Source organism: Talpa europaea (genome assembly GCF_964194135.1).
Source record: "Talpa europaea genome assembly, chromosome: 11".
In the NCBI taxonomy this organism is placed as follows: Eukaryota; Metazoa; Chordata; class Mammalia; order Eulipotyphla; family Talpidae; genus Talpa; species Talpa europaea.
Genome location: NC_140078.1, coordinates 70,901,242 through 70,917,728, shown reverse-complemented (window position 1 = coordinate 70,917,728; position 16,487 = coordinate 70,901,242). Strand labels below are relative to the sequence as shown.

Sequence of the window (16,487 nt, the reverse complement as noted above, 5' to 3'; positions counted from 1 at the left end):
AGATTCAGCAAGCACTTTGGATTGCCCCATGTGTATCCCCAACAGGCTATATTCCCTATCTCACCACCATTCTGAACTTGAAAGTGATGCAAGATAATCATTTACACTAAGAGGAAGCCCAGACTGGGGGTGGGGGTGGTAGCATAAGCTGGTACTTTGAACCCTCCAAGGTGAACTAGGCTGAGTCCATCAGGGCCCGCCCCCCACCTCCACTCCCAGCCCTGGAGAGAGTAACACAAACACCAGGATGCAGGAAGTTTAGAAAAAAGCCTTTATTGTTTAGTTGGAAAAATTAACTGGTACAGAAATAAAGTTCAGTCAGCTGGAAGAAAGGAGAAACTGAGTACCACCCAAGAACTGGTGGCCTCTGGGAGGGAACCTGGATACAGTGAAGAGATCACGGTGACCTAGAGCCCGATCTTGCAGTCCAGGTGAGATAGGTTATGCCACATTCTTAGCCCAGCTCTGGGGAGGGAGTGCTGGGATTATGTGAGGCCAAAACGGGTGATATGACCATTATCTTTCATGAGAGAAACTGACAAAACGGGAATTTTAAAAAGGAATTTTTCATCTGACTTTATTTTCAAATACACTTTTTTTTTTTTAAAAAAAACCAATACACTTTCTGTGAAGATGACAAACATTGGTATTAGCAAATCCAATTATACAAAAAATACTACATCTAATCTGGAGTAGATATATTTATTTTTGGTAACATACATTAAGTGGCACTAATTACACAGTAACTATAAGGTAACTAACATGAAACCACAGAACTGTAACTTTGCCACAGCTGCATGGACTTGGGTCTTTCTGGTCCAGCACATTTGAAAAAACTGAATACCAACCCCAGAGCTATGCTAATGAAATCTGTTACGGAATAAAGCCCTGAAGTGGTGACTCACCATACCTTGCAGCTGACAGATGATAGGCAGGACATGTTAGTTATAAAGTAGTTACAGCCTAATTCACAAAAGTTACTAACTTTTGTTTCTCTTTCTAGAAAGAAGCAAAAAGTTAAGAAATTCCTTGAATTAGCGCCGGTTGTATCAGGTGGGAGTGCAGAGGGCTGTTAGAGAAGTGTCAGAAGGACCCTGGTAGGTCAGGCAGGTTGAACATCATTAATCATAGTTTGGCTTCTAAATACTGGTAGCAAGATGACTTTGATTTGTAATCTTAGGTAAATTATAGATAAATGAAAAAAGGCCAGTAATCATACACTAAGATTAATAAACAGCACTTCAAAATTAACCGCATGAGGGCTGTGCTTGCAGCAGGGTTTCACAAGACAAGGCACCCAGATTTTTTCTTCCCACGTCTGGCTTGCAGCGCAGCTCTCGTGGCCATTTCAAAAACCTCCCTCACTCCATCTTTGGTCTTTGCTGAACATTCCATGTATCCAAAAGCGCCAATCCTGTTTGCCATATCTCTGCCTTCTTCAGGTTTTACTGGCTCCTGACAAGAGAGAAGAGTGCTTTCAGTTAATAGTGTTTCATACAGAGTAAATAGGCACAGTATATTCAAATTCCGCTGAAAGACTTATTTGAAAAGTTGGCAAGTCCTCAATTTGAGTTCTGTCCCATGAAGTGACCCCCAACCCCAAATATAATCTCTCTCTCAAATGTGTTCTTCTCTGGGAAGTACAGAGAAAAAAGGAAGAAGTCAGAGGATTGCTGGAAGACTGAGGAGGAATCAAGGGCAAAATTACTCAAGCTGTCAATCCAGAGTAAGCTATGGGTCTTCCAGTGGTTAGCGCAGAGAGGACTGGAGTCCCTGACCCTGAAAGAGAAACCCCAATGGAGAAGCTAGGCTGTCTCTCTCTCAAGGCACTTCTCCTGCAGTGACAGCCGTCTCAGGGTTAGGGGACTTCTCAGAAGCCAAGACGCCACCTTTATAAAGTATCTGGGCTCTGTCTGAACTCCTTTCCCTCAGATTTCCTGATCCTTCAGTTGTCACCCATTTATTTATCTGTGGCCTCACTTATACCAAGGTATAACTACAAAGAGAAATCGGAGTCTGACAAAGTTCCTCCAACTGGGGCACTGACTACTGTTGTGATGATCCTTTCTCAGGCAGGCAGTGCTTAAGGTCACAGCTCTACTTCACAGGAGGTTCTCTCTCATATGACATGGGAGTCTTAGGGACCCCTGCGTGCTGGCCCCAGACAATGAGGGCCAGATGAGGAGAAACTTCTAGGATGCCAAAATAGCCTGGCATGTGAGGGTTTCTACTGGGTTCCCTGAACCTCCAACTGTGGACTGTTGGAAGAATGCTACAGGAGGACAGCCCTGCCCCAGACCATGCCTGCTTCATTTTGGCCAGCTCCCGCCTTGTGTGCTCATCATTCCGAAGATCCTTCTTGTTCCCAACCAGGATGATGGGCACGTTGGGACAGAAATGCTTGACTTCTGGAGTCCATTTTTCTGGGATGTTTTCTGAAAGAAGCAAAATGTACATAATTGGGGATACATACAATTTTCTCTTGAATTCCAAGACCCCTAGTTAAACTGCAAATAAACTACAAGTATGCTGGACATTTAATGAAATTTCACTGGTTTCAAACTACAAAAAAGCAAAACCTAAGCCCCTACCCTGAAGCACAGAATCGGCAGCTTTTCTCAGCCCCACCAAAGAGTTCAGAAACTCTAGAGGCAGGGCCCAAAGAAAGGCTTGGAGGAACAAATGATTCTGAACACATGGTGGTTCTGTAATGGTGTCACCTGCCCCATGACAGAGGCTGCCCATGGACCATCCCTGTCATTTTCAGCAGATGATTCTGACTAGAGCTCACAGGAGCCCCCATGCTGGAGCACAGCTGACCCAGGATCTGCATGTTCTCCCTCCACTTTGTTCACAAGCCCTCAGCATGGCCACCACTAAGTGGTATTTCCATGGCTCACGTGTGACTTTTTTTTTGTGGGACCCTCGCCGGCAGCTGGGGAATGAACCGGCATTGCAGAGGCTGCGGGCAGCCTCGCAGCCCAGCGCTCAACCGCTGCACCACCAGGGGAGGCACTCACGTGTGACTTTTGAGAGTGATAACCAATTGTAGCTTCCTGCCAATACTGCATTCATCTAGAAAGGTCGTGTAAGTACATCATGATGGATGAACAGCCCCAGTTCAACCTCTCACATCCACCATATTGGGCCCATCAGTATAGAGATGATTTTAGCAGCTACAGACTTCCTTAGATCACTAGCATGACAACTTGAAACACAAAGCCCAATTCTGGAACAAAAGGGTTCCCAAAGAAGTGCAATGTCTCAATCTTCAAATAAAAAAAAAAAACGGGCCAGCGTATTTAACAGAAAAGCCAAATAATGCCGAAACATGCCCTAATCTCTGCACCCTGTGGTTATTAGTTTTCAGTTTAGCTGTGACAGCATTCACTTTAAAAGATAAGCAAGGGGTCTCTTCGGTGGCACAGCGATTGAGCGTTGGGTTGTAAGCTGCCCGCAGCCTCTGCAGCGCTGGTTCGATCCCCAGCCACCAGGTGAGGGTCCCACAAGGCGCGCAGACCTCTCCTGCCACCCACTGCTCCCCTCAGCAGTGTACTTTGGTCCTTCTGCCTGCTCTGCTCCCTGCTCTGGCTCTGGTGAATTCTCTCACCCTCCCGCGCTTCTGACTGTACCCAGTGCTTGTATAAATAAATAAATCTTTTTAAAAAAAAATAATATATATATATAAGCAAGGTCACATTGTTCCCTTGTTTGAACCTGCCACCTCACAATGAAAGGAGAGTGCCATACTACTATCCACATGGCTCTCCAACTCCTATTCCCACTCCCTCTGCTATGGCTACACAGCATTCCCTTTTTTTTTTTTTTTTAAAGATTTATTTATTTATTTATACAAGCACTGGGTATAGCCAGCAGCGTAGGAGGGTGAGAGGATTCACCGGAGACAGAGCAAGGAACAAAACAGGCAGACTGGCGGAATACACTGCTGAAGGGAGCAGCGGGCGCGGCAGGAGAGGTCTGTTGTGCCATGTGCGACCTTCGCTGGTGGCCAGGGATTGCACCGGCGCTGCAGAGGCTGCAGGCAGCCTCACAGCCCAGCACTCAACTGCTGCACCACCAGGGGAGGCCCTGCATTCCTTCTTTTCTCTGCTTCAGTGACCTTGTACTTGGCACCAAAAAGGTTATTTTATTGCATATTGTGATGTCCTTGTTTACTTCCTTCAGGTACCTATTCAGAAATCACCATTTTCAGTGAAGCTCTCACCATCCTATGGTCATCCTCTAAAAGGAGTCCGCTAACATGGCTTATTCCATACCTACCTCTACAAAGGTTATTTGTAATATTTACTATTATTGGAATTACTGATACTTGTGTGCAGGGAGGAAGGGGAGTGGTTAATGCTTTTACTCTGCTGCCTCCCTTCATCTAGAATAAAAGTTCCTTAAGTAGGTGCTCAATAATTATTACTGTAACAATCTTCCCTACTCCCCTGCTTTAGGATATATAAACTGCAGTGAATTGTCTTTGTCTTGGCTTTACTTTTCATGCATGACTTATTTTTTTTTTAACATTTATTTATACAAGAGCTGGGATACAAGGCCAGAGGTGCAGGAGGGTAAGAGGATTCACCAGAGACAAAGCAGGGAGCAGAACAGGCAGAGGGACCAAAGGCACTGCTGAGGGGAGCAGTGGGCAACACAGGAGAGGTCTGCAGGGCCATGTGGGTATCTCCCTGGCTGGCCAGGAATTAAACCCCCACTGCAGAGGCTGCAGACCGCTTCACAGCGCTGCGCTCAACCCACTGAGCCACGGGGAGGTCCATGACTTTATTGTTTTAAATTAAATTTTACTGATTTATCATTGGTTTATAATATCATAAAAAATTTTAAAACTTTAATTTCTTACTTTTTAATTCAATGATGGCAATCACCTGTAATTTCTTTCTTTTTTTTTTTTTTTAATTTTCTAGAGGCATGTCTTATTTATTTATTTATTTATTATTTGTTTGGTTTATACATGCACTGGGTACAGTCAGAAGCGTGGGAGGGTGAGAGAATTCACCAGAGCCATAGCGGGGAGCAGAGCAGGCAGAAGGACTGAAGTACACTGCTGAGGGGAGCAGCGGGCGGCAGGAAAGGTCTGCGCGCCATGTGGGACCCTCCTCCGGTGGCCGGGGAGCAGCCGGGGATCGAACCGGCTGCAGAGGCTGCAGGCAGCTTCGCAACCCAGCGCTCAACCGCTGCGCCACCGGGGAGGCCCAATCACCTGTAATTTCTATACCCCTAAAGTAGTCTGATCACATTAGGGTATGTCATTTTACATGGGTTTACAGAGCTTTTTGGGAGGGCCTTTGGAAATTCCAGAAAGCCACAGAAAAGGAATACATAATCTAGATTGGGGTTAGCAAATAAAATCTTGTCTGGAGTTTATTTTTATAAGTTTAACTGGAACACAGTGAAGCTCCTTCATTTATTTTCTATGGCTGTTTCATGCTGCAATGGTAACAGAGAACATAGACAACACAATCTAAAATATTATTTGGTCTTTTACAGAAGTTCCTTTTTTTAAAAGATTTATTTATTTATGCATACAAGAGCTGGGGTACAGGCCAGAGATGTGGGGGGTAAGAGGATCCACCAGAGACAGAGTAGGGAACAGAACAGGCAGATTGACTGAAATACACTCCTGAGGGGAGCAGCAGGTGCAGCAGGAAAGGTCTGCTGCGCCATGTGGGTTGCTCCCTGGCTGAGGATTGAACTTGTGCTGCAGTGGCTGCGGAAAGCTTCATAGGTTGCGTCTTAACCCCTTGCACCACCAGGGAGGTGCTTCATTTTCATTCTTAATACAGACTTTTGAGTTCCCATAGCACATTGTATTGGAGTAAAACTACTACTGGGATTCCCACCCTACTCCCTAGCCAAGATAAAATTTTTTTTTAAAGAGTATTTATTTATGCATATAGGAACTGGGGTCCAGGGGTGAGCGGACTCAGAGACAGAGTGGGGAGCAGAACAGGCAGATCTACTGCGAGGTCGCCGGCAGCTTCGCAACCTAGCGCTCAACCACTGCACCACCGGGGAAGCCCTACTGCAATACATTGTTGAGGGGACCAGTGGGCTAGACAGGAGGTCTGCTGCGCCATGTGGGTCAGCTCACTGGCAGGGCATCAAACTCATATGCAGTGGCTGGCGATAACTTGATAGCGCTGTCTTTAACTCCTGGGCCACCAGGGAGACCCCCCCCAATATAAAACTTTTAAAAGGCCCTTGGCAGGCCTCCCTGCTGTGTATTTCATCAGTTTGCCTATTCTATACCCTGCTTTGTCTCTGGTGAATCCTCTCACCCTCCTGCGCATCTGGCCTATTCCCCGGTTCTTGTATAAATGAATAAATAAATCTTTAAAAAAAAAAAAAAAGAAGAAAAGAAAGAAAAGGGACCCAAAACCCAGGTTCTATAGTCCCAGGGCTGTGTGACTTCAGCCACTGAGGATTCCTTCTTTGAAACTAATGTCTACTCTTTTGCCACCTGATGCCTAGAAGGTGAGAAACCAGGTGTGAGTTAGGCACAGAGCAGTGAAATCATCACTCTACATACAGCGTCACTCACCTAAACTATCAGGGCTGTCAATAGAGAAACACATCAGTATAACATCAGTGTCTGGGTAGGAGAGGGGCCTCAAGCGATCATAATCTTCCTGCCCAGCTGTGTCCCACAAAGCCAACTCCACCTGTGATGGGAAAAACACAAGAGAGTGCAAGATTAATTCTACTACCCACTTTCAGTATTATGATTTACCGTGATACATTTGAATGGAAAACTGTCTAAAATAGTAAAACACTTTTGTAAGAATCAAATCTGAAGTTGGAAGGTATACTTAAAAACAATTTAAATTGTTTCTCAATCTTCATATTTAATAGATACCTAGTTCAAAATATGAAATAAAAAATAACTTTGTAGCTATTAAGTTTTTAATTATAAAAAATTTTATAGGAAAGAAAATGGATGAACAAGAGGAGAAATCAAATTGTAAATAACATTCCACCAAGGCATATAGGAAAGACATGGAAAAACAAGATTGAGTAACATTTTGTAATACATTTCCACACAAACATTTCCTTAGTTTATCTCATCAGCCTGCTCCTTTGTGGAAAACATGGAGACAACACTGCATTTGGTTTGGTAGGTAAGGAACACCATGCTGGGTTTTAGGCAAAATCCGAGCTGACGGGAAAGGCTTCTGACTTTATCTTTACTGTTTAAAAAATGTCTGAATGAATGTATCTACTTAAGTAGGAGAGTACTCTCTGTTCATACCTGGGAACCAGGTCACCCTCCTGTGGTCAGAGGGCAAACTATTGCCTGGACTCTGGATATAGGTCTCATTCCACATTGTCCAGCACTGCAGTTAGCCATATCACTCCTTCTTAGAACCAGAGTAGATTTTTAACATCCTCTGCTAAGTGGTCTTTTGGGTCTCAGAGAGCTCTCCCTTCAATGCTAGGAATACCCTTCTTAGCACCTTCACAAACCAAATTTTAGTTTCTAAATATCATTCCTTCCTTACAGTTGATGGATGGGTGGCTAGTCCTTTCTTCCACCTTTAATCTCTGCCCCTAGATGCATCACTCACAACCTCCACAAGGACCACTGTACTTCTATCACATACACATATAATCAGCTTGGTATGTGTATCTATGGTATGTTGATGCCCAATCCTTTTAACAAACCTAATCTCAGAATGGTAGAGTTTATTCCTTCTCTTCTGTACCCTGGCTTTCCAGACCTCATAGGTATTCAGACTTTCTCCTGATAAATGACTCTGGGGTGCTGAGCTTGTCTCACATCAGAATGGTACTTCCATTTTTGGTAGGCCTATTTCTGGGACATGATCCCAGAATCAATCTTAGATGACTCCCTTAGGCTCTGTTAATACTGTGAAATTAAAATTCCCAGGTAGGGCCTCCCTGGTGGTGCAAGGGTTGTTAAGCCCAGCATTGTGAAGTTATCCACAGCCTCTGCAGCACGAGTTTGATCCCTGCTGGCCAGGGAGCTCCCACATGGCGCAGTAGACCTCTCCTGTCTCGCCTGCTGCTCCCCTTAGCAGTGTACTTCGGTCAGTACGCCTGTTCTGATCCCCATTTTGTCTCTGGTGAATAAATAAATCTTAAAAAAAAAAATCTTTAAAAAAAAAAAAGATGTATTTATTTATGCATACAAGAGCTGGGGTATAGGCCAGAGGTGCAGGGGGTGAGAGGATTCACCAGAGATAGAGTGGGGAACAGAACAGGCAGAGCAACTGAAGTACACTGCTGAGGGGAGCAGCGGGTGAGTCAGGAGAGGTCTGCTGTGCCATGTGGGTAGCTCCCTGGCCGGCTAGGGGATCGAACTTGTCCTGCAGAGGCTGCGGATAGCTTTGTAGGTTGTGTCTTTTTTTTTTTTTTAAATAATTTTTTTTTAATAGAGGCATGTCTTTTTTTTATTTTATTTATTTGTTTGTTTGATTGTTTTGTTTGTACATGCACTGGGTACAGTCAGAAGCGCGGGAGGGTGAGAGAATTCACCGGAGCCAGAGCAGGGAGCAGAGCAGGCAGAAGGACCGAGGTACACTGCTGAGGGGAGCAGCGGGCAGCAGGAGAGGTCTGCGCGCCATGCGGGACCCTCCTCCGGTGGCCGGGGAGCAGCCGGGGATCGAACCGGTGCCGCAGAGGCTGCGGGCAGCTTCGCAACCCAGCGCTCAACCGCTGTGCCACCGGGGAGGCCCTGTAGGTTGTGTCTTAACCCCTTGCACCACCAGGGAGGCCCTAAATAAATAAATCTTAAAAAAAAAAAAAATCCCCAGGCAGCTCCCTCGACCACCTTGAGGAGAGCTGCTCAGAGGGAGGCAGCTAGGCTCTAAACCTTCCAAATGAACCACCTTTATTTCAGGGTTTTTCTCCTTGGATGAGAGGGTACCCCTAGGTATCACCAGGGTTAGGCATGTTCCAAGTTGGCAGTGTAAGAAGAATATTCAACTATTTCTCAAGCTTTTAAGTCAAGATCTCTAAATAAATTTCTAACGGGGAAGATCCCCATTCCAAAACCACCCAAGCCCAGATGATGTTTACACAAAGACAGAAGAGATACTATTGCCCCCCAAAACATGTACTGCTACAGGAGGAAAATATTCCAACTGATGGGCAAGTAGAGACCCAGCAACTCCGAGTTGGATGGAACGACATGATAACACAGCTGCATACACTCTTTTGAGAAATACGCCATGAAAACACCAGCCTGGCTCTGTTTTCCTCAAGTCACCGCGTCTCCGTGTGTGCCAGTAGTGTGAGACACTACTGGTAACAATACCGTTATGCGACAGCAGGTTGAAAGATGTCAGCACATTTCCAAATAACTAGGTCCTGTCTCTATATACAATCAGTCTTCCTATCAGGCCTACGGAAATACCTGTTATCTAAGCACCTGTACAGTAAACCGACAGCAGTTGAATCGGCAATATTCTGTATTGATGGGCCACCGCAGGGTAGAACTCAAGAGTTCTTTCAAGCTGGAATTTATTTGCCTTAGGATTTCTCGTAGCATGAGCGTAATCACTGTGACCCACAATGCAATCAAATAAAAATGGACTACAAATTAAAAAGTTTTGAGTATGCCACTCAACCCAATTTGTAAAGTGCTTTGGTGCTTCCATATGCTTTCATTTACTGAATAGAATCCTGATGTCACCTGTAAAATGGCTTATACCATTTTACAAATAAAGAGCTCAAAATTATTGGGAGACCCTATAATGAGAAGTCATAGAATGGTTAACAGCTACCCTAATATGCTTTCCATATACACTGGGACAGAAAGGCTTAGTAGGTAAAATAGGAAAATGAGAAGGGAGACAGGAGATGGAATTATGCAAGTCAATACTTTATGTACTGGCAGCATGAAATATGTGACTAAATGCCCCAGAGGACTGAATGTGTTGGAGAAGAGCCCTTTGCTCTAGTTTTGTTTTCAGCTGACCCATATGCAAAGGGAGTTGCACAGAACACTGGGTAAGATGTTATTCTGACACAAAAGGGAGCAGAGATTAAAAAATAAATAAATAAACGAGTTCCAGAAAAGCTTTGCCCCAGTCTTGCCAGTGGGCTTTCAGGATAAACATGGGGGAAAACACTGTTCTCATCACCAAGGTAATAGAAACAAATGTGGCAGTCTATTTATTTTAAAGTTAAAAAAAAAAAAAAAAAACACCCAAAACTTTTTAAATTAAATATAAGTAAAGATGTTGTTTAAACATCATAGTACTGGTGGTGATCAGTATAGCTGATAAGGACCTCTTGACCTAGTAATTCAATACTCAGTTCTCAATGAATACTATGATAGAATTTATTTTCAAGCCCATCCATCCAAAGAGGTTCGTTTTAGCATTTTTCATGTGGCAATAAACTAAAATTGAAATATAAATAAAGCTGAAAAGAATAGATATTAAAGTTTCCCCACATGAAATACATACAGCTGTAGACAAAATCTGGATAGCAGTTAAAAATTAATAAATTTGGGCTAAGATAGGAGGATGACAATGGATTTCTTATTTCAAAATTTTTGTTGTTATATGATGTACAGAAGAGACAAAGGGGCTGAATTCCCCAAAACTTCCTGTTAAGTAACAGTACTAATTATTATGGAAGTTATATTCACCTGCTTTCCATCCACTTCAATATCTGCAACATAGTTCTCAAACACTGTGGGTACATACACCTCTGGGAACTGGTCCTTGCTAAAGACGATGAGCAAGCAAGTCTTGCCACATGCTCCATCACCAACAATCACCAGTTTCTTCCGGATGGCAGCCATTGCTGAAACATAAAACAAAGGTGTTATATAAAATGCCCAAAAGTCATAACTGCTTCAGGCTATAAATCACACTTTTCTTTTTTAAGATTTATTTGTTTGTTTATTTATTTATGCAAGCACTGGGTACAGTCAGAAGCGTGGGAGGGTGAGAGAATTCACCAGAGCCAGAGTGGGGAGCAGAGCAGGCAGAAGGACCGAAGTACACTGCTGAGGGGAGCAGCAGGTGGCAGGAGAGGTCTGCGCACCATGTGGGACCCTCCTCCAGTGGCCGGGGAGCAGCCAGGGATCCAACCGGTGTCGCAGAGGCTACGGGCAGCTTCGCAACCTAGCGCTAAACCTCTGCGCCACCGGGGATGCCCTAAATCACACAGCACAGGCCTTTATTAGCATACCCACATACAAAATACTATTATACCTTTCCACTTAGTACCATAATGTCATACCAAAAACTCTAACATTGTATTTAGTGGTGAAAAAAAAAATCAAAAGCCTTCCCCAAGATTAGGAATAAGACAAGGATCTCGGGCCTCCCTGGTAGGGCAGTGGTTATGTCTCAGTGCTAGCAAGCTATCATCAACAACTGCAGCATGAGTTCGATCCCCGGCCAGGGAGCTAACCCACATGGTGCAGCAGACCTTTCCTGTCTCATCTGCTGCTCACCTCAGCAGTGTATTTCAGTAGATCTGCCTGTTCTGCTCCCCACCCAGTCTCTGGTGAATCCTCTTACTCCTACCCCCACACCTCTGGCCTACACCCCAGTTCTTCTAGGCAAAAAAAATAAAAATAAAAGATTAAAAAAACACACACACAAAAAACCAAGGATGTCCACTCCTGCGACTTCTATCCAACATGATACTAGAAATTCTAGCCAGGCGATTAGGCAAGAAATAAAAGGCATTTAGACTAGAAAGGAAAAAATAAGACTATTTCAATTCGCAGAAGACATGATTTTATATATGGAATATCTTAAAGAATTCACTAAATATATGTATGTATTAGAATCAACAAATGTTTATGTAAACATAAAAACCAATTATATATTTATATCCTAACAATGAATCAGTGAAATGAAATTTAGAAAAACATTTCACTTACAATGGCATCAAAAAGAACAGGAATAAATTAAAAGTACAAAACATACTCTGAATACTATATTACCGAGAGAAATGAAAACTCTAAAATGGAAGGACATTCATAGCTCATGGATTGGAATATTGTTAAATGGCAATATCCTCTAAGTTAATCTACAAATTCCTGTAAAAAAAAGCCCAGCCGGTTTCTTTGTAGAAAATGACAAACTGGGGTCTCCCCTGGTGGCGCAGCAGTTGAGCGCTGGGCTGCAAAGCTGTCTGCAGCCTCTGCAGCGCCGGTTTGATCCCCAGCCACCTGCGAGGGTCCCACATGGTGCGCAGACATCAACTGCCATGCCCACTGCTCCCCTTAGCAGTGTGCTTCATCAGTCTGCGTGTTCTGCTCCCCGCTCTAGCTCTGGTGAATTCTCTCACCCTCCCGCGCTGCTGCCTGTACCCAGTGCTTGTATAAATAAATAAATAAATCTTTAAAAAAAAAAAAAAAAAGAAAGAAAGAAAATGACAAACTGCTCAGAAAATTCACTGGACCCTGAATAGCCAAAACTATCTTGAAAAATAACAAACTTGGGCCTCCCCGGTGGCGCAGCGGTTGAGCGCTGGGTTGCGAAGCTGCCTGCGGCCTCTGCGGCGCCGGTTCGATCCCCGGCTGCTCCCCGGCCACCGGAGGAGGATCCCACATGGTGCGCAGACCTCTCCTGCCACCCGCTGCTCCCCTCAGCAGTGTACTTCGGTCCTTCTGCCTGCTCTGCTCCCCACTCTGGCTCTGGTGAATTCTCTCACCCTCCCGCGCTTCTGACTGTACCCAGCGCATGTATAAACAAAACAAACAAACAAATATAATAAATAAATAAAAAAAAACATGCCTCTATAAAAAAGAAAAATAACAAACTTGTAGGAGTCACATTTCCTGATTTTTAAAACTTAATACAAAGCTACAGTAATCAAGCTACACAGGCATAAAGATAAAAACATAGGTAAACAGACTCCAAAACAAACAAACAAACAAACAAAAAAAACCCCGACAAAACAGAATTTCAGAAATTAAACCCTCTGATGTAGGGGCAATTAATTTTCAACAAAGATGCCAAGACAATTTAATGAAGACAAAAAATAATCATTTCACCATATATTGCTGAGAAAACTGAATATACATGCAAAAGCCTGAAGAAAATCCTATCACATCACATACAAAAAATAACTCAAGAGGGATTATACTTAGCTGGAAAAGCTAAAACTGTAAAATACATTCATCTGCTTAATGGACACCAGAGTTGCTTCCACCTTTTGTGAATAATGTATTTAGCACAATATACTGCAAATATACTCATCACCAGCAACCAAACAAACAAACAGAGAAAAGATAAACTAGACTTCATAAAAAATTTAAAACACTTGTACTTCAACAGGTACCATCAAGAAAATGAGAAGACAATTCACAGAATAGGAACAGATGTTTGCAAATAAGGTACCTGATAAGGGATTATAACTAAACTATATAAAGAACTTTTACAACTTAACAACAAAAAAAGCAGCATAGATTGGTGGTTTGGCTCAGGGTCCCACCTGAGGTTGCAGTCAAGATGCTGGTTTGGATCCTAATTAAAAAACAAAAAAAAACCTTCGACAACTCAGTAGTAAAATAAACAAATAACCCAATTTAAAAATAAACGGTCTGACTAGACATGATGTAGCAGTTCTACTCCTAGATATCCAAGTGAAAACATGTCTACACAAAAACCTGTACACAAATGTTCACAGCAGCATTATCTATCCTTGCCAACAATTGGAAACAAACCAAAGTGCAACTTATGAATGGATGAAACATAGCACAACAATACAATGGAATACTGTTTGGCAATAAAGGGGGAGGGGAATACTGATGGGTGCTACAACATAGATGAACCCTGAAAACATCATATATGTGAAAGAAACTAATTATAAATAAGTATATATTGTGTGATTCCATTCATATGTCCAGAACAGGTAAACAGAGACACAAGGCAAATTAGTGGATGCCTAGGGAAGGCAGTTAAGAGAGGGGGTATTAGGGAATGACAACTAAAGAAGACAAAAAATAGTCACTTTTTAAGAGGATCAAATTTTTCCAAAATGATGAATGACTGATAGAATTCTGTAAATATACTATAAACCACTGAAGTGCACACTTTATTTTTTTTTAATTTAATTTTTTTAAGATTTATTTATACAAGAACTGGGGTATAGGTCAGAGGCACAGGAGGGTGAGAGAATTCACCAGAGAGAATGGGGAGCAGAACAGGCAGACCGAAGACACTGCTTAGGGGAGGAGCAGGCGAGACAGGAGAGGTCTTCCATGCCATGTGGGTTTCTCCTGGCAGGCCAAGAATCGAACCGGCGCTGCAGAGGCTACGGACAGCCTCACAGTGCCACACTCAACCCGCTGCGCCACCAGGGAGGCACTGAAGTGGGCACTTTAAATGGGTGAATTATAATTTATGTGGGTTATACTTCATGAAGACTACCTCCATGTGGCAGGGATTAATGATCAGTCACCTGAATTCCTTCCACCCCAAATTTTAGTTGCGCACTGTTACCCAGCTAAAAGAAAAGACTATTTCCTCCTAGCTTCCCTTAAAACTAGGTACAGCCACACAAAAAGTTCTAGCTCACAAGATGTAATCAGCATTTATCTTATGGGACTTATAGAATGTATTCCTTATAGTGAAGGCACAAGTCCTTTTTCAACTCCTTCCTCCTTCATACTGCTAAGCCCCTGAGTCAAGGCTGTTTTCTAAATAGACAACTTGGAACACAGGGATGAGTGTCACATTCTGGCGTTAGAAAAACAAGAAGTAGAAGGAGCCTGGATCTTCCATAATCTTGGGAGCCATCATCTTAGTCCCAGATTGCCTACTGTCACATTTCTTTATGTGAATGAACTGTCTTGGTGGTGATTATTTTAGGTTTCTGTTACCTACAGTCAAACTAATCCTCAACAATACATATACTCACTAAAATAACTATACTGTCTAAAGTGGGTGGGTGAGATATTCCATTAGGGTACATGAAGGAAACATTAGAAGTTAATTTTTTCTAGTCTAGAAAACAATTTAGCTTTTAATTTTTTTTTAAGATTTTTTTTTTAAAGATTTATTTTTTTTTTAAAGATTTATTTATTTATGCATACAAGAGCTGGGGTACAGGCCAGAGGTGTGTGGGGGTGAGAGGATTCCCCAGAGCCAGAGCGGGGAACAGAACAGGCAGCTCAACCGAAGTACACTGCTGAGGGGAGTAGTGGGTGAGTCAGGAGAGGTCTGCTGCGCCATGTGGGTTGCTCCCTGACCTGCCGGGGATCAAACTCGTGCTGCAGAGGCTGCTGAGAGTTTCACAGGCTGGGTCTTAACCCCTTCTGCCACCAGGGAGGCCCCAGCTTTAAATTTTAATATACATGTTTTATATATGTGCAATATAGAAGCAGAAGGTCCCACAGTGGGAAGGACTGAGAGTTTTGTGATCACTCATTTGTGAGTTCTCAACATAGTGTGACAATACTACATTGAATATGTACCTGGCTGAGTGTCTATAATGAAGTTTTAAACAAACATGTGAAGTGACCTAGGGATTTTAAAAGATTTCAAAATTTTTTTGTAAAAAAAAAAAATAGAGTGGGGGCCTCCCCGGTGGCGCAGCGGTAGAGCGCTGGGTTGCGAAGCTACCCGCAGCCTCTGCGGCGCCGGTTCAATCCCCGGCTGCTCCCCGGCCACCGGTGGAGGGTCCCACATGGCGCGCAGACATCTCCTGCCGCCCGCTGCTCCCCCTAGCAGTGTACTTTGGTCCTTCTGCCTGCTCTGCTCTCCGCTCTGGCTCTGGTGAATTCTCTCACCCTCCCGCGCTTCTGACTGTACCCAGTGCATGTATAAACAAAACAAACAAACAAGCAAGCAAACAAATAAAGAAAAAACATGCCTCTATTAAAAAAAAAAAAAAAAAAAATAGAGTGGGCTGAGGATACTACTAGTAATGAAAGCACATTAAGGAAATACCTAAGGAGAAAATGTGTTCAATTAATTTTTTTAATTAAAGGATCATGCACTCAAGAGAATACTAAGACTAGCTGTTTAAAAGTATAGCCCAGGGGGGCCTCCCCGGTGGCGCAGCGGTTGAGCGCTGGGTTGCGAAGCTGCCCGCGGCCTCTGCGGCGCCGGTTCGATCCCCGGCTGCTCCCCGGCCACCGGAGGAGGGTCCCGCATGGTGCGCAGACCTCTCCTGCCGCCCGCTGCTCCCCTCAGCAGTGTACTTCGGTCCTTCTGCCTGCTCTGCTCCCCGCTCTGGCTCTGGTGAATTCTCTCACCCTCCCGCGCTTCTGACTGTACCCAGTGCATGTGTAAACGAACAAACAAATAAATAAAAAATACATGCCTCTTAAAAAAAAAAAAAAAAAAAGTATAGCCCAGGGCCTCCTTGGTGGCATAGGGGTTAAAGTGCTATCAAGCTATTGCCAGTTCCATTCCCCACAAGGAAGCTAACCCACATGGCACAGCAGATCTCTCCTGTCTCACCTGCTGCTCCCCTTAGCAGTGTTATTATTTCAGTAAATCCACATGTTCTGCTTCCCA

At 43.6% G+C, this 16,487-nt stretch overlaps 1 protein-coding gene across 3 annotated transcripts; it reads right to left on the bottom strand.

Moving 5' to 3' along the window:
- Positions 1–1,281: 1,281 nt before the first annotated feature.
- On the bottom strand, positions 1,282–10,801 carry RHOA (ras homolog family member A; the record flags this gene model as incomplete). Of its 3 annotated transcripts, none has more annotated exons than XM_084247486.1 (4): positions 1,282–1,455; positions 2,305–2,435; positions 6,569–6,689; positions 10,646–10,801. In XM_084247486.1, 4 exons carry the CDS (start codon positions 10,799–10,801, stop codon positions 1,282–1,284), a joined length of 582 nt encoding a protein of 193 aa, XP_084103612.1. The 3 variants fall into 3 exon arrangements, with proteins under 3 accessions (XP_084103612.1, XP_084103613.1, XP_084103614.1); XM_084247487.1 differs by having other exon boundaries at positions 6,569–6,656; positions 10,673–10,801; XM_084247488.1 differs by lacking the exons at positions 2,305–2,435; positions 6,569–6,689.
- Between the last annotated feature and the right edge of the window lie 5,686 nt (positions 10,802–16,487).